The sequence below is a fragment of the Felis catus genome, chromosome X (genome assembly GCF_018350175.1).
Source record: "Felis catus isolate Fca126 chromosome X, F.catus_Fca126_mat1.0, whole genome shotgun sequence".
NCBI classification, from domain to species: domain Eukaryota; kingdom Metazoa; phylum Chordata; class Mammalia; order Carnivora; family Felidae; genus Felis; species Felis catus.
The window spans coordinates 17,760,743-17,783,739 of NC_058386.1; the positions used below are offsets into that span (position 1 = coordinate 17,760,743).

At 32.5% G+C, this 22,997-nt stretch overlaps 1 protein-coding gene across 6 annotated transcripts in view; it reads left to right on the top strand.

Moving 5' to 3' along the window:
- CNKSR2 (connector enhancer of kinase suppressor of Ras 2) overlaps positions 1–22,997 on the top strand; it is a 294,573-nt gene that overhangs the window by 154,443 nt on the left and 117,133 nt on the right. For 4 of the 6 annotated variants that reach the window (XM_011291630.4, XM_045051167.1, XM_045051166.1 and 1 more), the window contains 2 exons: positions 2,238–2,306; positions 16,778–16,924. In XM_011291630.4, coding sequence (XP_011289932.1) covers positions 2,238–2,306; positions 16,778–16,924 — 216 coding nt within the window. The remainder of the gene's footprint in view (positions 1–2,237; positions 2,307–16,777; positions 16,925–22,997) is intronic. The other 2 variants (XM_045051168.1, XM_045051169.1) reach the window with 1 other exon arrangement.

Consider the following 22,997-nt stretch of genomic DNA (forward strand, 5'->3'; position numbering starts at 1 on the left):
CAAATTCTGCAGACCACCCTGTTTCTTATTAAAAGAGAGTATGTTTTAACAGGTGATTCTGAGACATGCTCAAATTTGAGAACCTCTGCAAGCCATGGGTCAGAGTCCCTAGACCTAAGTCCCACAATTAGTTCTACATCTTAATGGCAGTGTAATTCTTGGCAAATCACTTACCCTATCATTGCTTTAGTTTCTTCAGCTGTAAATTGGAAATATTATCTGCACTACATACCTCACTAAGTTGATACGAAAATCAAATAAGCTAATAAATGTGTAAGGCTATGCTGTAAAGAGCTACAGAAATGTGAAATGATCGTGTTGAGCCTGAACACTATCAGTATAATAGATTTGAATAGTGTAATAAATCATTATTCCCATATTTGTTTGTCCCAGATTTCCATCTTACTCTTAAGTAGGTGCTGAGCTATGAATTGTTTTTCTTTTAGAAATTCTGACTAACTGCATATTAATTCTGTGTTCCTTCAAAGACTGAGGCGGAGTTAGTTAATCTCTAATTATTATAGATCTCAATATCTTACCAGCATTTTCTTTTTAAAAAAAAATCAACATTCTCTTCATCTAATTCACTTATTAATCATTTATTGGTTTTTTTTTTCTACTCACTTCTCTTGGTTTCTTGAGAATAGTGAAACACATTATATAGATTGCAGTTGGATTCCTGTACTGGTTTCACATTTGGTATTAAGTATAAGTTATATGGGATCAGAAATATCAGCTATATGCTTATTGTCAACCATTTAAAAAATTTAAATGCAGTGATATACTGTAAACTATACTCCTGTCACTGATTAATCGTTCTCATTTTTTTGTACATTCCTCTGACCCTTTATTTATTCATTTGTTCTTATAACAAACTTTTGCTTCATGTCTGCTGTGTTCCAGGCAAGGGGCTAAGTATTGAATTTTTAAACTAAACTAGCTTGCTGTTCCTAAAGAATGCAACTAGGGGTTTATGTGTGTAAACAGGTAGTGAAATTTGCATAGACAGACAAAGGAAAGAATCATAAATGCTGCCAAATAAAACCAGAGAAGAAATCACAGAAATGTTGATGTGGAACTATATCTTGAAGAAATTGATAGGAATTCATCTCTATATTGTCTGAAGTCTGTAAAAAAGTTAAACACTATGTACAGCTCATATTAATTACTCAGTAATATTTGATAAATGGGTGAGTGATCACAGAAAGATTGATTTTGTGAGTAGTTCAGATATGAACCATATATTAATGGCTCATCACTTAATTCTTTATTCTTGAAAGTATTTCTTACTTTTTGGTATCCTTAGTCATTTATCATTAGGAGATCTGTGTTGAGTCTTAGTAAAGAGCTGCTCACTAAAGTGGTTAAGTTACTTTGCTTTGCTCTGCCCTAGTTTCTTAATTTTCTCATAGGTAAAATGAGAAGCTTGGACAAAATTATCTCTAGAGTCCCATTTAACACTGAAAGTCTATAACTTATATTATTCCTTTTTTTACTTATCTGTGAAAGAGGTTGGTTCAGTTTCTTTCAATTTTATATACCAACTATCATTTTCTTTTTACACCATGACTAGAGCCATTGGCTTGATGTTTTTCTTCTATACTCTCCTTTAAAAAGATCAGTTATGAATCAGATAGCACAGGAACTGAGTATAGTTACAACTCTGTTACAGTAATGATTTACAAACTTGTCAGAATTACTGCATCATACTTGTCTGATTTGGTAATAAGCCTACCTTCTAAAGGTGCTATGAAAAAATACATTTTTTTTCTTGTTACAATACCATTCTTAGGGTTGAGTTAATATCCTAGATGAACTACCCTCTTAAGAGTTTACTTGTATTATAACTTGAGTAACTGGATTTGTCTGAGATATCATCTTACCTTGAATTCTGGCCTATGACAGATAATTCTTTTGCGAATTTCAAAATTTGTTGAATTGAGGTTAGTAATACTTCAAGACTTCTTTGTTTTGAAATAATTGGAAATTGGAAATGAATAAAAAATAAACTGGATATCACTTTTCAAGTAAATTTTAACTTTCAATTATTTTAGTTATCTATAGAATACAAACAATATATTAAACACTTGTAGTCATTTGTATTAGCTTAATTTTTTAAAGAAGATAATTGAAGTCTTGATCTAATTTAAAGATGTAGACTTACTGTAGTATTTTCAGGAAAAGGAAATGACTGATAAAATTTGTGTTTTTTATCATTTCCATTATGTTAAATTTAGTCACCTGCAGATCGGTGCAAGAAAATCCATGCTGGCGATGAAGTGATTCAAGTTAACCATCAGACTGTGGTATGTATAATTACCTTATGAGTCAATGGGAGGAACTAATATAAATATTTGCTAAAGCTTTAAAAGAATACCAATTGAAATAAAACACCTGTTGTGTACAAAATGAACAGCCTTTCTTAAGATAGCTGAATAAATATTCATATTTGATAGAAGGTAAGGCATAGTTTTTTAAAAAACATGGTTTTAATATAAGGCTTGGAAATATTGGTGTTGACTGAGGTTACATATGCATTTCTACATGGGCAGGTATGGGATAACATTATACACCCCATGAACTGAGATAATAATTTTGGGATAGAAATTAATGTAAATGCATACAAATTCAACCTTTTCTTGATAAAACTTTTTAAGTTTTACCTTACAAACTATTGAATTACCTAGTAGGTATGTTTTGTAACAGCATACATTCATTCAACTACTTTAACATTGATTTGTTCACTGAAGTGTCTGGTAGAATGGTTTATTTTAAATGTCAATTTTTTTTTTAATTTTAACATTAATAGCTAAATTGGCTCTTCATTTCCCAGAAGGAGACTACAGTTTTTGTTTTAAAACTGTTGCACTTAACTAAATAAGTTCCTAAAATTGTCTTGCTCTGTGAACCTCATGAATCCATTTCTAGGCTAAGATCTTGACAGCGGCACTTTTGTGTCAGTGTTAGACTTTCAAGGGCCTTTTTCTTAATGTTAGGTTTAGAAAATGAACATCGTGACTTTTCACTTTGGTTTGTTTTCTGTCTCAGTTGATTTACTTACTTCTTCTATATCTGCCAAAATAAAGTGTATTGTTTAAAACAAATGAAGTTAAAATAATAATTGTTAATACAATAAGCTTCATGTGGAAAAAAATGTGTTTTTTGTGGTAAATATTTACTTATAGCTCACTAATCCTTTAGAATTAATAATTATTTCTTATTGTACCCTTTAACCAAATTTTTTTTGCCTATTCTAGTCATAGAAGAAACTTTTAAAAAGAAAGGCTATATTTTGGGGATAAGAAGACTGGCGTGAAAAACTCCAGTCTTTCTAATTGATACTAATGTCGAGGCAGAAGCCATTTCATTTTTGGCTTTGAGTGAACTGAGAACTTTGTGATATTGTAGAGAGGCTCCTGAACACTGATAATCAAACTTATGCTGTTTCTTCAATGAATTCACTAAGTGAATAAAAGTTAATAAAAGTTTAAAAAATTAAACGTATAGGTGTAAGGTTAATACTAATTAATGCAGAATTTTGGTAATCAGCAAACCTTTCCACACTATAACAATTTTGATAATGAGAAAGTTGTCATTACTAGAAACTATACAAAGTGGCCGTCCTAACTAAAGTTTCTTGTCCCCTAGACTGAGGATTTGGGCAGTGGGATAAAGCAGGTACTCCAGTAGACAGGCAACTTCTTCCTCTTATAATGTTCATGCTGCCTCCATTCTTGCAATGTGACCTTAACAAACATGACATCTTTTCAATACTTGGACCAGTATCAAGTTGGTCAATCCTAAGAGAGTAGAAATTAGTCTCTGATGAAAAATAAAATTGTTCAAAGGATACTCTTTGTGGAGCAAAGATTCTGATGTTTACAAATGAATATGAAAGTCTTTAAAGGACTACAAGTGAACTAATAAAATCTATATAGATTGGCAATACGTAAATACTGTGAAAATGTATAAATACATCTTTGCATCACAGGAATATTCTAGAATATTGAAAATGACAGAGAATGATGGTTGGGGAAACTTGCTTCTAGTTTTTGCTCTGAAATTGACTTATGGCTTTAAGCAAATCATAGTAACTAGTTAAGCATCACCTTACCATTTCATAATAATAATAACCATAGCCAACACTTACTGAGTTCTTACAGAGTACCAAGCATCATGCTAAGTACTTCATGTATTTTATGTCACTTACTACTTAAAATAATTATATGAAGAAGGTATTTGTGGAAATTGAGACTCAGAATGTTTGACTCACCTGCAACTCAAAGCTCTCTGACTCCAGGGCCTTCAATTTTGTTACATTCCCTCCCCAAACTCAAATTATAAAAGTATTAAACAAAGGGGAAGAATTCTAAGGATCATGTAAGTAAAACTCAGGATTCAGTGAGAGATTAAGCAGGGGTGAAAGGTAAGAAATTTAACTGTATTGTTACTTCCTCACTCCTTTCTTTCAGATAGATATGTAAACACGTGTCACAATGCCAGGCACTCATTAAGAACTGAATAAAAATTAACTTTCCGACCTCCCTTCCTCCCTTTTACCTACAACAGCTATTGGACCAATTGGAGTCATATTTCTTGACAAACTGCTACTAGAGCCTACAAATTGATTCTGGGGGGTAACAGAGACATTCCCTGACAGGAGAATACGTTGAATTCCCTGAAAGTAGACTTCCTTAATAACGTGATCAATTACCAGATTTTCTTCTTTACGTTCAAATGAGAAGCATATTTATGTAAGAATGGTGCATTGTATTAAAGGCAGCCTAGTCTGCCCTCTCTTGCTGTTGCCTCCTTTGTGGTCTATACAATGCTTTTAACTTCTTACTAGATAATATACAGAGGTGATAAAATGGAAGTTATCTTGTTTTTGTTACTATAAAAGGTTTGGTAGGTAGATAAATTAGTTGAAATAGATATAAATTATTTGTAGTCTACAAATTCCCCTTCTATCCCTACATTAATTAACAGAGATATTCGGGGTTGGTTATGATTTAATAATTATGTTAAGGTATGACCTAAAACATTGGAAATACTTATTTAATATTATTTTTTAATCCAGTGATTAATTGACCAGTATAGTGAGATATTGCCAATATTGTTCCAAACCAATTTAGACCTAATAATGAAGAGTAATGTTCAATCTTATATTTTGAATGTTATTACCTCAGTTAGTATTTTTCTGTAATTCTAAAATTTTCTACTGCTAAAGTTAGTAATGTACAATATAAAATCGGACAACTTTTCTTATTTTAAAACCCATAGAAAAGCAATTTGAAATTTTTCCCTAAGGATATGAGAAAGTTGAATAACTCACAGATGAATTCTAATACTATTTTTTGAAATTGCTAGTATGGTATATCTTCAAGATGTCCAATTAGGTGTATGTGTTTTCTAGTTTGCTCTTTTTTTAAAAAGTATATTTTCTTATTTGAAATGAAACTGGAAGTTTTATGTCCTTTTTCATATTGCTATATTCTTTATTATAAATGGCTTTTAAGCTTTTCAAATCAACACACTTCTGTGGCTGAGAAACTGTGGCTGCCAGGTAGAAAGAAGAAAAAATCATGAACATCCAAGCAAAGCAGACTGAGTCCTATTGCATGTCTTGCCCGCCAGTGAAGATCCAACTCCTCACAGCTGCTGGAATCTCCCAAGATTTTTTCCACTTCATCTGCCACTACATCCCTCTCTCTGGGAGATACCTCGGCATAGTTTGAACCAGCAACTCTGCCCTCATGATGCACTTTTAACACGCTTTTTTAGCTGATGAGACTATAGTTATTAAATCTATTTGGGCATATTCCTAATGAATCTGTTAAATTTTATGTTAATACTGTTTTTGGTGTGTAAGTGTTTTAAAGATTCTATCCATACTAAAAACAAGTATTTTCTTCTTACAAATATCAGTTAAAAGGAGTGGGGTATGTGGTGGTTGAATCCAACATTTGGAAAATTTCCTTTCATTTTGTGTAAATATTCAAACATATTCACTATTATTTTGAAAGGTCTTCTGGAACCTGACTACCTTCTGGCAAGAAATGGTTTAATATATGTGGCTTTTATAATATATGTGGCCTTTATAAGGCTACTGGAATGGAAAATAACTAGGTTGGGATAGTAAAAAAGATAGACATTAATAAATAGCTGGGATGTTGGACACTGATTAGTGAGAAATGGAAGATGAATTCTATGAGCTAGTGGTCTTTGTTACCCCCTAAATGGTAAATAATTGCTCAACAAGATTTGCAGATGGTGGCAGTGGGGGCTGGGGGAAGGAGAACATATTAAAGAACTATTGAATCATCTGGAAAGGTCATTCTAACTTCATTTATATAATTCTCAAAGATGTCTCCCTTATTCTATCTTATTCTCACCTCTAGTCTCTCCTTTTTGACTCTGTCCTCACCCTTTTGTTCCTTCAACCCCATAACAACAGGAGAGTATTGTTTAAAAGGGAAGCCAGCATATTCAGAACGGATGCAGAATGTGGTGACCCATTAAAGCCAAGCTTTCCCTTCTCCTCCCTCTCACCCTACCACCCAGCCCCTGAACTTCCACAAGGAGTGGCTTAGTCAGTGAAATCAATACCATGGTATTGACTAACACCAGATGTGCTTTCTTTCTCTCTCTCTCTCTCTCTCTCTCTCTCTCTCTCTCTCTCTCTCTGTCTCTCTCTCTCTCTATCTTTTAATTTACCAAATTATTGTCTTTATTTTTTAAGGTTTTTTTTTCTAATTCCATTTTCTTCTCCTTTCCTTTGCCATCCTCATCACTTCTCACTTGACTGTTTCTCCTCCATTCTTCACATTGTTCATTTTTTTTTATTCTTGCCTATTTTCTCCTGTTCTTCCTTCTAAGATGAGAAAGTATTTACCTTATAATTCCTTATGCCCAATATATGGAAAACTGAGACCTCAAATGGTAGTGTTTCTGGTGCACCTCATGTCTTATCCCTGTAAACACAAGATGTTGCTGGAATACAGAGATTGAATATATTAGCATGGTGTTTCACATATTGCTAAATGAATGATTATGATAATACCATAAAATAACTCTGTTAAGATTTTAAGGAATTGGTATTCTAAAACAGGACGTGAATGTTCTCTTTTCTAAGGGAAAAAAAAAATCATGAAGAGTCATTTACCAAAAATTAAAGGATCCAGTGCATCATGAATTTTAGTTACTCATAGTAATATTGAATTTCAGATCACCTTATATAATAGGTAGTTTATGAGGTTATAATAGATTTTTTCTTCTTTTTGGCATTAAACATTGTAGATTTGATGAGAATGTGTGGAAACTGGTTTCAAAGTTCCACATATTGATTTAAGCTATATATTTTATTTTGCCTAGAGAAATTAATTCATTACTTTATTATCCAACATAATACTTTATGTGTTTTCTATTACCAACTGAAATTTATTATATTAAGTTTTATATAAAGGAGATAATTTGTATGATGCCTTAGTAATGATAACTTCCTGTTAACCAATTTATTTTTTCTGCAGATTTCTACATCCTGACATTTTTTTCTTAGCTTCACCAGGAAAACATAATTGCTTTTGAAAATGGTTACTCCAGTTTGTTTTTATTAGTAGTATACATCTTTGGTTTCAACATACAGTTAATATGATCTCATTATTTTTACATGCAATTTTAAGAGATTTTCTTATAAGTGATTATTTTGTGTTTCAAATGTATCTATTGGCTGATGTTCTTACTTACTAAGCTTACTAAGTGTGCAACTCACTTGCAAATTAGTATCAATACCTGCAGCCCTTTTCCTACCCCTAGCAAAAAGGCAAAAGTCAGCCAGTGACAATTGCCTCATTCACTGTCTGTCTGTAATAGAGGTGGGCAATTAGTAGATAACATTTAAGTGCCTGATAAAGGAAAAACTTATCGCAGGGAAACACATTAGAGTATCACAAAATAGGGAATTCAAGAGATAATGATAATAATCTTAAATTCTTTTTTAGGTTACTTAGCCTTAGGATTCAAATGTAGACTTCATCCACTAAATTAATATTCTGGTCAGCCTGGTGGCTGAAATGTTAGGTAATGTAACAACTGATTACTTTTACATTTCACTCATCTTACTATCCTAATACTGGGCAATAAAGAGTTTTTTTAATTGGAACAAATGGCTTAGAGAGTTCACTCTGGCCCCATTTGGAGCTGACATTGAGTTACCTTTTTTGTCTGAGTTATTAGGTTTCTGACAAAATTATTTCTAAAGATAACTGCAGCAGTGAAAGTATTTACAGCCATTATGGAAGTTTTTAAACTATATTTTTTATTAATAAAGATTTAAAATGCTGTTTATTTAGTTATATCTGCATATATACACATGCTTTGGGGTTTTTTTGCTACATATAGATAACTATTGCACTGTTTGCTTATATTTTCAAGTAAATGTGTCTTTGTTAAATGTCTAACAGTAAATGATATTATAAACATTATTCATAGCAAAAGTTGTACATTTATAAACCTGTTATTTTTTGAATAGTAGGGGTTTGGTTACTTTTAATTATATTTTCCATTTGGATTCCTAAATGAAATTTAAACATGATTTTTCATAAATACACGTGTTTTCTTCATTCCTTCTCAAAATTCTTATAAATAGGAGCTGTAGATTTTTAGGTAACAATGCTCTGTTTTATTCCTTAGTTTCCTTGACTAAGACTCTTTGTTTTAAAATGCCTATTTCCAACATCTTTACAAGAAGAACAGAAATGGAATATAGGAAGGAATGGCTGATATAATAATTTCTTAATATGTAAACATAAAATTGTTTAAAATTTAACTCATGTAAATATCTTTTAAAATGTTAGTTAAAAACCTATATTATTCTGGTTCTTTTAAAATATGTTATTGATTTTGGGGAGAATGAGGTTCTGTGGTATTATTCACCCCCAAAGTGAATGTGACTTGTCTTCTTCCTCCATCTTTCCCTAGCAGAGGCTTTCAGATTCATTCAATTTTATGTTAGAATGAAATAAAAATAACATTGGCTTTTATTGAATTTTCTATAGCATATATGAATGCAAACCATTAATCCCCCAAAATAAACCTTTGGCCTTCAGAAACCACAATATTACCAAACACCATATGGAAATGGAAAAGGGGAAAGAGAGCTTTATGCTCAAGATGCTAAACTGTACCCACAGTTTTCAAATAAGCCTGCCACAGAAGCAAAGACACCAGTGACAGAAAGGTTGCAGTTAGTATATGTAATAGAAACAGGAAATTATGCAAGTAACAGGATATGTAAATCAGTCACTCTTGGTGAAAACTATGTGGGTGATTCGTAAAACTTACAGGAAAAAAAATGACTTTTCTTCCTCCCGCGAGCTTCCCCATGAGCCAACCAAGAAATTCTGATGTAGCCCTCAGGACTTGTTGGTTATGGAGAAAAAGGTTCCAGGAAGGTGGTGTGCAGTAGGTAAAACTACGAGTTTATTGTAGTCCTTAAGTTGGCTTTGTGTCTTGGACTACTTGTTCATTTTGTAGCAGTGAGAAATTGTGTTCTCTGTGCTTTCTCCTTAAATATACTACACACATTGTGTATATGACTATCTGTGAGATTCACATGAAAATACTAGGTACTAAAACATACATGTAAATCAAATTGTGAGCAACTCAATATGGTCCAAGTTTCACACTAAAATTAAGCCACATAAAAAACAAATGCCTTGACATCATCTTATTTCACTGGATAAGTGACCTGTAAAGTTAAGGAGGACATGAGATGAATCATGGTTCAATGAATAAAGATGTAAAATTGTGGAATTTTTTCCCCTAATAAAAGTCAAACTTTTAATTCCCATATTCCTTCTTTTCAAATGCTTGTTCCCTTTATCTTCTCTCTATATTACCTTTCCTAAACTAATGTTTGTAAAAATAACAATACTAAGGTTTTGTTTAAAGTTACTTCATGGGGCGCCTAGGTGGCTCAGTCGGTTAAGCATCTGACTTCGGCTCAGGTCATGATCTCGCACTTTGTGAGTTCGAGCCCCGCGTTGGGCTCTGTGCTGACAGCTCAGAGCCTGGAGCCTGCTTCAGATTTTGTGTCTCCCTCTCTCTCTGCCCCTCCCCTGCTCATGCTCACCCTCTCTCTCTCCCAAAAATAAACATTAAAAACATTTTTTAAGTTACTTCAGTAACTTTTAGTAATGCAAAGGAATAGAACATTATAATAAATATCTCAGCAACAAAAGATTTGGTAAAAATAGAGTGTCATCAGTCACAGCATGATGGATTGTGTATTGAATTAAGTCTATTCAGTGCTTTTAAAAAGAGCAGGACATTTGGGTATAGCATGGCTGATGTCATCAGACATTCATATAGGCACACCTCAAATCTCTTCGAAATATCCCTTGTGAAGAGGTATAATTTATACATTACAACTTGTGAGTAAGAGTGTGTGTATACACAAGAGCATGTGTAAATGTTAATGAATCTATTACTTTGTCTTGTGAAGGATAATAACTTTAAAAATAGTTTAAGAAATGTCCTATCTCCCTGTCTAGGTATAGAGATGCTTTCTTGTAACTTCAAATACAGCTGTGACAAAGGTAAAGAAGTTCTGGGTTGATAGGCCTAAATTATTCCTTTATGCTTATTTTAACTTTGGCTTCTTGGTATAGAGATTATTTTCATGTGTTGGTCAAATAATTCACCAGGTGTTTGGGAATCAGATAGGCTAGGTCATGTACTAAAGGGATCAGAGACTACTTCTTCCCTCTATGTACCAAGAGGAAAGGAAGCCACTCATCTCTTCAGCACCAACCCCAAAACCTCTTATGCACCTAATCTGGGCAACCCATTGTCCAAGGACCTGCCACTTATGGTGCCCTTCACCCAAGGAACCCCTGGTGTCTGCTAAAGCCTGATCAAAGCAATTACAAGCCCCATCTACAAGAAAGCAGAACCTCTGGCTTTTAACACTTGGGATACCTTAAAGACTCTCTTGGGAAATTTAAATCCTGTTTGTGTTGCATGTAAAATACATTTCAGTGTGCAAGTTGGAGATTACATCTAAACTAGTAAGTGGTAGGACTTGCCATTGCTTAGAGACACTGGCTTGTGCTACCTTGGACAGTCAGGAAGATAATATTAGTAGTTCAACATGTGAAAAATATACTATCTATAACTTATAATAATACATAATTTGTATAACATGCATATGGTGGTTTTTAAAAGATTCATTCCAGACCATGAAGTTAATATGAATGAAATATTCTAATGTTGAGAAAGAGAAACTTGGACTACTTACAACCACTATAAACATTTTACTGATTAAAAAAAAACCTTCTTAAAAGTGTTTCTATAATGTGTATGATAAAGCAGAGTCTTTCTATGACAAATACATACTTTATTCACGGTTACATTTCTTGTCATAATCACATCACTATGACTTTAGGTCTGGAGTATCCAAGATGCAAATGCTATTTTTTTTCAAATGTTCATTTATAAGAAAGTTTATTTGGTAATTTGGTGTAAAGAAAGTCTCTTATAACTTAAGTATCATCAAGTATATTCATTTACAGAAAAATTCAATACATCTTGGTTTTACACACAAAACTAAACTCCCATTGGAGTTTCAAGGCACCTTATTGTCTCTGAAACACATTCTCCTGTTACTATATCATGTCACTAGTTGAGTTTTTAACATATATTAAGTGTCTGCCATTTGTAAAGCACCTTATTGATTGCATGTATATCCAGACAAATAAGACTCTAGTTTTATTTAGAAATGTTTAGAATCCAGGTGATTTTAACACATGATGAAGTCTGAGAACCACATGAAAGGGAAATAATAGACAACTATGGCCATATTGACAAAGAAACTATTTGAGGAGTTGATTCTTTGGTTGGGCCTTCAGAGAAGGGAAGAATACTTTTTCACTGTAGCAGTATTTTGGAGCTGCAAAAGTATAGAGACAGAAAGACCAGTTAGGACCCTATTTTAAGTCTAGCAAGCAAAGCAAACCAGAACTAAGGCAGTAAGAAAAGACATTAGTTGCTATGATCTATTCGTTAGGACACATGGATTAAAAAAGGGGGAAGTGGTCATAGGTAACGCCATACTCCAAATTTGAGAGGATGAGGAGGAACTTTTTATTGATGTTGAATGAGGGCAGCGAGATACTGAGTTTGATTTTCAAAATGTTGCATTCTTGAACTACCAGCGGGATATTTAGGGAGTGGGGCATGCTTGCTCTCATAATGCTTTGTGCTTTCGAATCAAACTGACCTGAATATGAATTCGGGCTTTGCCACTTAACCATATTTGTAATAGTAGCTGAGAAAACTTAATCTCTTTTTGCTTCAGATTTTTCACATGTGAAATAGGTTTAATAGTTCACCTCATAGAGCTGTTAAGAATTAAAATATAAATAAAAGCAATGTAATATAGATATGAAGAATATAGCATAGTGAATTATTGTTGCTTGATTAGTAAGTAGCTATTAGTATGGATGAACTGAACTCTTGCAAGTATGTCACTAGAGTTCTTCGAGGAAGCAGAGATGATTAGATTTGAGAGTCATATACACAAAGTTGTTAAAGGAATCTCTGGGAAGAGAAGAGATCATTGTAAGAAGACAGCATGCAGTATTAGGGGTCTAACAGCCTAGGGTAAATACCTACATTTATTGGTTGTGAGGAGGAAGAAAAGATGGAGAATGAGCAATCTGAGAATATACCAGTACCTAATCTGTTGTTTCATTTATTTCCATTTTCCTACCCATTCTGTGCATTAGAGTTGGAATGTATCGTGGCTTTGGAAATCTGTTGTAATCATTTAGCCTCTGCAAGAATATTGAAACATTTCTGGTGGTGTTGAGCTCACTATTTCATGAGTTAGCTGATTCTGTTTTGGATGTCTTTGATTATTAGAATGTTTTTCTTCATATATATCTTTAACCCATTACTCTTAAAATTTTGTACCTTATTTAATTCCTTTCCATATTAGTGGATTAGTCTCTTGTGTTAGCCACCACTAGGATCCCTTCTTCCTTCTTTCAAAGCTCCATCTCCTGGTACAAAAAGGCTTTCATCGCAGCCAATGTAAAGAATACAATCGTTCTTTACATGGTTTCTTGGGTCTGTCACACAATATGTTAAAACTATAGCCAGAAACAAATGAGAAAATGAAAAACTAATCTTGAAAAATGAATAGTTTACTTATGTTCACATGTGTGTACCATTACCTTTAGATCCCAACATGGAGGCCCCAAACTTCTTGAAGTTGTAACTCACATGCTTGCCTCTTTTTATCATACCACCTATAATCTGTCAACCATAAGTATCTCAATAACAGTTAAAGAGAAATAAGTTAATTTCAAGAAATCACTACACTTAATTATATGGCTAAAGATATGTTAGGATATCATAGAACCAAAGCTGGGAATCATTTTCCCCAGAACTGTAGTACCATGTCATATTTGCCCTTCAATAGAACATGGTACAATGCAATAAATGGGTACAATTGTTAAGAATTGTATGTAGTAGACAAGATAGAAACTAATGAAGAAATGAACCAAATTAGAGAGTTCCAGATAGGACTAAGGAAAAGGACTATTTGAATGAGAGATGAAAGATCTAGTTGCAACTAGCAAGCACTGGATGGGACTGATACAGCTATAGCCTACCCGTGTTCATAGAAAAAAATGTCACACATAGGCTGTGAATTACTTAGCCAGCTTCATTCCCATTCAGTAAATAACGTATGAACCTGACTTAACACTTAAGTTTATCTACTGAAATCATTTATTGAATCAAAAATCAACAGATAATATAATTCTTGACTTAGTAAGCACTGCTAATAATCTTTTTTGCTAATCATCTGAAAGGATAATTAACAGCAGACGTGATTACCCCATTGCCACCTTTCATTTTTTTAAATAGTGTTGTCTTTCTAGTTCTATACTTTTTGTGGAAATTGTCCCTCCATAACAAACAGTCCTCATGAAGTAATTAATAAAATTCATGATTTTATAACTGGAATATTATATTCATGGGCTAAGCCCATTTATTTTGCTGATTTTGTTGTTTATAATAATTTGTGTTTATCACTAAAAGTTCAGAAAATAAAAGTATAAAGAAGAAAATGTATATTTCAGTCCTTACTTCCGTTTAGCATAACCACTGTTAGCGCTGTTGTATATCTATGTTTTCTACATTTATATAAATTTTTTTTACAAAATAGAGTTGAGTTACATTTGCTATCTTGGAACTTTTTTCCACACAAAAATTTTTATTTCCCTTACTAATGGACATTTACATAATGTACAAATTTTGGTTGGTTTTAACAGTACTGTGACACACATGTTACACATTTATCTCTGCTTTTATTCAAATCATTTCCTTGTGGTAGTGGAAGTAGAATTGGGAGGCCAGAGATACATACTTTAATGAGTCTTCATGGATATTTGTTTACTTTTGTTTAAAGTACTACTAATGTTATTTCAGTGAGAATGGGAAGGCTGATTAAAACAGAAAATTTGTGTTGTATGTAAGTGATTAATCACTGAATTCTACACCTGAAACTAATATTGCTCTGTATGTTAACTAACTGGAATTTAAATAAAAAGTTGGAAAAACACTGAAAAAAATACTAAAATTATGTACTTTTCTGCCATTAAATAATATTCAGCTATAAAATTAAACTCTAACCAAGTTATTACTTTCTCATCAATAAACAATTCCAATTTCTCATGAAAAAGCAATTCCATTTTGGAGAATTTCATATTCAAAAAGAGCATAGAGAAAGTTTAAAAGAACAGGATGAATCAAATGACAGTGAATATTATACAGGAAAACGCCATCTAGCCTTAGAAATTTTCAACTAGTCACCATGATCATATCAGAATAAAATGGAAAGAAATTGGTGGATAGAAATGTGTAATTTGTTGTTGAGAATACATATGCTGAAAGGAAAATATGGCCATCATATTCAGTGCTTTAGTATAGTTAGTAATTCTTTGAAAAAAATAAATGATAAAATGTGGTTATTATTAATAAGTTGCTCATAAATTCTTTGTATAAACAGTATGTTTTCTCCATCCAAACTTTGAACTCAAAAATCTGTTCACATATTTTTTGACAAGCAAAATGAACACTTGGATTTGAATTCACTTTGCTTTGACTCTTGGCTTATCAAAATGGCTTATAGAGACACTAGTTGGCTATCAGAGAAATCAGATTCAATGTAATATACCTTTGGGCACATAATAATCCTCACTTATATGTAATGGGAGATATTTGACCAGTTTCATTACTTTAGTGATCTGCATTAATGTGATTTTTTAACTGGCAGCCTCTTATTCATGTTAGGCAAGTATCATAATGATCACTTTGATTCATATCTGAGACCCCTGAGTTTTTAAGCATTGTAACATCTCACCTCTTTTCTGTCCTTTTTCTCTTCACCATCACTCCATTCAGCTGCAAAAGAGGTTATAATTTAAATGAATGCCCACTCATTAGATAAGCCAGAGTCACCCATTATCCTACAGTGGCTGCCATCCAGAGTACCTCTTCATCATAGTCTCAGGATCTGTGGTTCTTTTGGTAGAAGTACTTATTCTTTTCAGCTTGATCATTATCTTCCCAGCAAAAAACATGATGAATAACAGGCAAAGGCACCCATTCCCTTACAGTTGGGTGCCTAGGAAAAACGACAGTACTGTTCAGATGATTTGCTAAATCCCACTTGTAATCCAGGATAAATTTTGATCCAATGTATTTATATAACATCCTGGAAATTTCTAATCCATTAAAGTTGGGATAAAAGGTTCTCTCTTTTAAGTGTGAAGTGTGTGTTTTTTTTAATCTTGGAATCATAGCTATTTTTAATATGTTTCTTTAAAGCATAGTTAGAGGATTTCAGTTACCTGATAACTGCGTAACTAGTCCATCTTGAAGCAAACTAAAATTATTCTATGTTTAAAAGCTTAAAGGGATGACGAGTGAAGTAATTTAACATGGATAACAGTTGAGCCAGGTTTCAGGACATTTATCAAATACTTCAATTTAATTATACATTATGTTTTGAGGTGATATTCAGGTAGAATGGCTTCATTAAATTCAGCACATTTTAAGTTTATAGGGTTGTTTGGAACACATGTCCAATAGCCGCAGCATGGGAGTAGTGTTACGTTGTCATTTTTTTTTTTTTATCCTTATAGCATGGGAAAGGATTGATTTTACTGATGCTGTCTTCCATGCATCAGAATGTTGCCTTGGTTTGTCAGTACCAGCTAATGGTAGTATAAAGTCACTCTAATTTAGAGACACTTGTACCACATATCTCTAAAAGATGGTGATGAGAAAGCATGTGGTATAGGTTGTAAGCTCAGGACATTGCCAAGTCCTTGTGGATTTTTAAATTGTACGTGTCAGCAGAGCTTGGATCTAGACCTTGAACAGCATTGATAATGACATAATTTCTTTAAACTCTAAATTACTCCATTGGTAGAATACCGTTTTAGTCTCTCCTTTGACATGGTAAATGTCCATTATGTTATCTCATAATAAATAACATGGACTCTAATGCAATAACATGGTTGGTTAACCAATACAGAGATAAAATTTCTTTTGAGTATATATCTCCTTAAAATTGATAGGATGGTACACCAATTATGTGATTTTCTTTTTTTTTTTTTTACTAATCTTATTAAAGGGGGAGAACATTAAATCTTTGAATACTGTACCTCAATTTTATTGTAATGATTTTGCTGGTTACCAGGTGGGGTGGCAGTTGAAAAATTTGGTGAATGCACTACGAGAGGACCCGAGTGGTGTTATCTTAACTTTGAAAAAGCGACCTCAGAGCATGCTTACCTCAGCACCAGCTTTACTGAAAAATATGAGATGGAAGCCCCTTGCTCTGCAGGTAATGAAGCTTAATCATAAGTCATACACCATCATTTTAGCCATAGATTATCTCCGTAATGCTTCTTTATTGTGCCTCATCTCAGCAGCATATGGATTAATCTTGTATGCTTTTGAAAATTTGTTTGTGAAATTATCTCTTCACAGCTTATCCTAATAGGCTTAATGTGATGAAATCTGTAAGTTACTCTAACTAAAACCCAAATTATAAAGAACTCTGCCTTAATTTGTAAACATTTAAAGCATAATTACAAAAGAACACAAGTTATTTCAAACCAAAATGTGAATAGAGATGAAAAGAGACGTTTCATTTGTAGATGTAATCTTCTATTTCAAAGTTATACTCGTACACTTTGAAGAAACTAGATGACAGTTTGTAGAATTCTTTTAAATCAAGTCATAAGATAGTAATAGTTATTTCTAAACAGTAGGTAAAGAAAGTTTTATTTAGTAATTAAAATGTACCTACTACATTCCTTCTGACTGATCTTTTTTTTTTCTTTTCCACCCTGTAGGGTGGCAAAATAGGGAAGTTATTGCTTTAGAATTTCTACATTTTTCTTCAGCATGAAACCACTCTAAAATATTACTCTGAATGTTGGTAAATGACATTCATTAAGAAGCAGAGTATCTAGGAAGTTATAAAAATATGATTCTGATTAATGAAAGACAAGGAAGTAATACGTTTCCTTCTGTTTCAGTCAATATAATCTTTAAACACATCATAAAAGAAATTGTCTTTCACAAAACATGCATTTTTAAAATAGGAAACTATTAGCTTTCTTAGAAGTCTACTTTTTTAACAACTTAATTGCCTGTTGAACTAGAACATTGCCAATTGTTCAGATTAAAAAGAAAAGCAATATATGTAAGTACCATTGCTATCACTGCTTTGTAAATTATTTCTAAGTCCTGTATTAGTACCTTATACCATTCTTAGATTTTTTTCCCCTAAAATCCTAAATTCTCCATTACACATGAATGGCCTTATAGATTATAATGATTTCTTATTGTTTAAAACTTTACTACTTATTGGCCTCAGTGTTGCATTATATTTAAATAACATAAAATGTTATTAACATTAAACGTTAAAATGTTCTAACATTAAGGTGTTTAAATTGTTGATGTTAATATTTAATTTTTCAAATAAATACATGTACACTGTATTAATATGTCCAAATATATTTGACTTGCAGTATATGTCTATTATCAAATATTTTTAATGTCATTAAAGTTCAGAGTTTAATGTTTTTTGACTCATTAAATCATAGATAAGCAGAACAGACTTTACCATCATATCATTTTATTTTCTTGCTGTATTATAAGTTGCTTTGTTGTTCCACCTGTAGTTTTCCTATTGGCATGTCTTCTTCAAAGATCCTGAGAAGTGGGAACACTGAAGAAGAGTCCCACAATTTCAGCCATTAGGTTTTTTCTCTGTATATGTGTAGTTAAAGTTAACAACTTCTCTCTAATCCCTTCTATTTCACCTTGAACGCCAAAAAAGACACTGTTTTCTTGTTGATCCATGGACACTGAGGGACTATCTCTAGGAAACAAATTGATAATTTGGTCCCTTTTTAGATTCTTTTCCACAAACACAAACTGGAGAATTAAGGTAATGACAGTATCCAGTTAGTCACTTTCATATAAAATGCTGAAATAATTGAAAGACCAACATTTCTTTTTTGCTACACATTTGATGTGTATATTCAGTGCTGGAGAACAAAGACTTTAATTTTTTAAATTATCCCACATCATTTTAAAATTATAATTATAATAGGTTATTAGCACACTGTTTCTAGGTCCATTCCTAATTGCCAAGAAATATGCCTCACCAGATCACTAATTATATTTATTCCTCATTGTCTGTTCAGTTACTCTCAGTATAAATTTACTGTTTCAGATTGCTGAAGTCAGAAAAAAAGAAAATCAGCATTTCCATAAGTGCTTATATGTATCAACATTTTTGTAAATTTGTTATCTCAGCTGAACTTAGTTCAACTGAAATGTATTGTCAAAGCTCAACTCCTTAACGATAAACAATGCTGTTGGGAAGGTGGGGGATTTATTTTCTGTTTCTTTACAAATTGCTTCAGTGGTTGACCTTTTACAGAGCAAAAGGAAGAGTATTAGTTTTAAATACTTCGTAGTAGTGGTAACACAACATCTTGGTGTTAAAGAGCAATGGATAAGTCCTGTAACATACTATACCACCACCACCACCAAATATCCCTGAAATTTTGAAGACCTGAAATTGTACCAATACAGAGTTGTTTCTTGATCGTACAGCTTTGGCCTACTCTAAAATACTAAGACACTGGAAGCATAATGGGACCTACCTGGTCAGAATTTTTAAACTGTAGATTAACCAAAGATGGACAAAACCGGATGGTACCAGAATCTGTAGATTAAAAGTAGACTGCCTCCAGAGGAGGAAATGTCAAAGAAATCATGAGATAAGAAGGTCTTACAGGCAGTTTGTGATTCCTTTGTGACTTTGCCTGAGGCCACATATTTTTTCCTAGTGGCTGAGAAAGGACCTGAGGTGAAATAAAATGCTTAATGTAGGAATAACCCTCTATGCAGACATAAGTACCAGTGTTACTGTATTCTTGCTTCTGGTATGTGTACAAATACGTTGGTACTAAAATGCCCGTTAACTCACTTAAGTATAAATCTTCAGTGTTCACACCTGAAGAATTGGACCTTAGGTTATTTCTTTTTTCATTGGGCATACTAACATTCTACTAAGAATTATTTAGATATTACAAAAAGAAATAATTTATGTAATTTGTTTAATTTGATATGTCTATTTCAACTTTTTCTTCTCTACCAGGCTTACCTACTAGCATTTTCAAATAAAATATGGCAAAGCTTATGTAGTGTGGAAATAGACACTAATACATGTACCTTAAAAAAGAACAACTTTATTCTAATGTAAGGAATAATTATTTTTTTAAACTAACAAGGAAATAATTTGTACCTACACAAAATTTAACCTTATCGACCCTAAGGTAGAAGATTGTTATGGAATACCACATTGTAATGAAAGAAGTTTTATTCCTAAAAAATATTGTGAAAGGATAGTAACTTCTATTAATAATCAACTGCAATGATGAATTTATATTTGGATTTTCTTTTGAAAATTATTTATGAAATAATAGCAAAATAAACAAATAAAAATAAACAAAAGCATACAACTAAACTTCATGCTCACAGAGCAATTTCATGAGTACATTTCATGAAATTTGGCAGCTCTTTTAAAATTCCTGATTTGTCAAATATTTTACAATGGAATTGAAAGACTTAAAGATACCTTAGTCAAATAGTGTGAACAGATTTAATCTGGAGTTGAATTCTGTTGTCATCTGCACCCATTTATAAATAATAGAGATGTTTTACCTGAGATAAAATCGTTTATTCTATGAGAGCAAATGAGGGATTCCCTGCTTTCCAATAACTTGTTTTTAAAAACATGTTCTTAGTAGCACTTCTCATGTCCTGCATTTTGGTGAGCTTGGTGATTGCTTATGGTCAAGTTCTTAACAATTTAATGAAAAAAAAATCCCAGGGAACTCTGGATAAATCTCAAGGTATATTTTTGGTGTTTGTGGTTTTACGTTAGTGTGTATAGGTCACAAGCATGTGTAGGTGGTGTCATTTTCTTCTTACAAGAGATGCATGGGAGAATTAACTGGATACTACCAAGAATGTTGATTGAAATCATCACTGAGAATCAGCATTTTTAAAACCATTAAAGAACCCAGCTTTTTTGGTAGGAATGCATCTCAAATGATCACTATAATTAGTGTTTGAATTCAACATACTGATAAAGGTTTCATTAAACACATTTTTATAAGAAATAATATCAAGCTGTATCATTAGAATTATGTTCCTAAACTGCATTCTGATCCATAAATCTCATACATCCATGTGGTAGTTTTCTTGTGTGGTTTTGTGCTTTTCATTTAAAATTTTATTGCTTAGCATTACATTGATGCCATTTTTACAGGATATTTAACTTTGAGCAGAAAAAGAAATGGAAAGCAAATAGTCATAACAGTCGATTTTGTCTATCAACTGGTGTAACACCTGAAGAACACTTAATTGATTGTGTTACATTTCAAATACCTACAGATATGAATAGTTAAACTCATTCTGTAAAAACCGAAACATGAGAAATAATAAAATTTATTTTAATATCAAAGTTATGGGTCAGGGTGACTGAAAAATCCATTACTAACAAAATTTACGTTTCTGAGAGTTTTGTTTTAAAAGCATTTTTTGAAGAGGAAGATAGCCAATATTAGGTATGACACTAAAGAAAAAAATAAATCTTAACTGAAAATGTAATTGTGCTGACTGAGAGGCAGAAACAATTATATGTTTTACATGCTCAAATTAGTAAATAGCTGCAAGCAATTGTCACATCAAATTTTTGGTCAGCAGTGTTTAAGCAAATTAATTAAAGTATCTAAATGACATTTGTGTTTTTCAGCCAAATGCTTTCAAGTGTTACACTGACTACAAATGATCACCTAAAATGCAAAAATTATTTTTTATTTTCTTTATTCTTTACTTTTTTATTCTTTAATTAATATTCTAAAAATGATGTTTACTGTAATTTGAAAAAATTGGAAGTCCAGTTTTAATGTTGCAGTATTAACTATGCCAATAAGTCTGGACAGCACAAGAGTAAATACAGTCGTAGTCTCAGTATAATGTGCAAAATATGTTGACTCGGTGGATAAAGCCATTTTGTAGTGTGACTGTGAAGTCTATATTTCTTGTATATCTTGTATTTTTAAACCTATACAGATATGGTTTCCTGATCACATTAATGGTCAGGAAAAAATGTTTGTTTTTTTGGTGGTCTTATAGGAAAGGAAAGATTACATGCTTATAAAAGAAGACTCAAATCTTTTGTATTTATGAATTTAGATCCTAGAAAAAACTGTGAAAACACAGAGTAGGAGAATTTAAATACATGCATTTCCTTTGCTTAGACTTCCTTCAGATAAGTTACTACTTAAAAAAATTTTCCCAGGGAAAAGTATGCCCCAAATTTTCCAAATTATATCTAGCATTTTTTATATGGTCAAGAAACATGTATGCATTGTCTTGCCTCCCAAAATCCAGCATACATTTTCTCTGGAGTGTTTAGATGATTAAGAACAGAGTTGCTAACATAAACAATATTCTGGTACTTATGTTGGTAATTATAATAAAAATGTGTTTGAACTGAGTAAGGACTTGTGTGAATGTTCTGTGCTAGAATAATGGGGTATTGTGATCCCTCTGAGTCTGTGCTTATTCCCAAGAGTGAATAAAATAAATGGCCAGGTTTTATACTTGATGTAATCATGCATATTTCAATGGGTCTGTTCCCCCCGAAAGGCAAAGCAAGCTCTTTGTGATCTTTGCAGTAGTGAATTTTAGACGTAACCACATAATGTGTAACACACTGTTTTAATCTTTAATGCTGGGGCTGTCTTTATGTCACTGGTATCATTCAAGACTTTCTATAGCTCTATGAAAGCCAGGTCACTTACCAGACAGAAGGACAAGTAAATTAAGATAAGCTTGCCACAAGTTGTTAAAATGAAAAATGTTTCAAGTAAAACCTCAATGTAAAATGTAGTTTAAGTATGGAAGTTCTTTTCTCATAATCTTTAAGACCGTAGGGGTTTCAGAGGTATACCTTCCAGATGTGCTCACGTGTTAGAATTGGGGACACAAGGGAAAGACCTGAGCCATCAGAGGATTTAAAATGAGATCTCAGTGATCCCTTACAAAGGCCGAAAACTTTATTTTACATTAATCACAATCTTTCATATGCTTTTTAAACTGGATGAATAGGGTATTATTACTAAAGTCATCACACATGATTCAGAGGAAGATTTGTGCCGTACCATATTGTAGGATACAATTTGAAAGTATTTTATGTAGTTCAAACTGACAATATGAAAAAATGTACATATGTTTTACCTAGTAGATTTCTAGTAGTAGTCCTGTTGATGTAGCAAGTTATCAGTAATTGACTTAAGTTTATCAATGTATATTTAAAGACA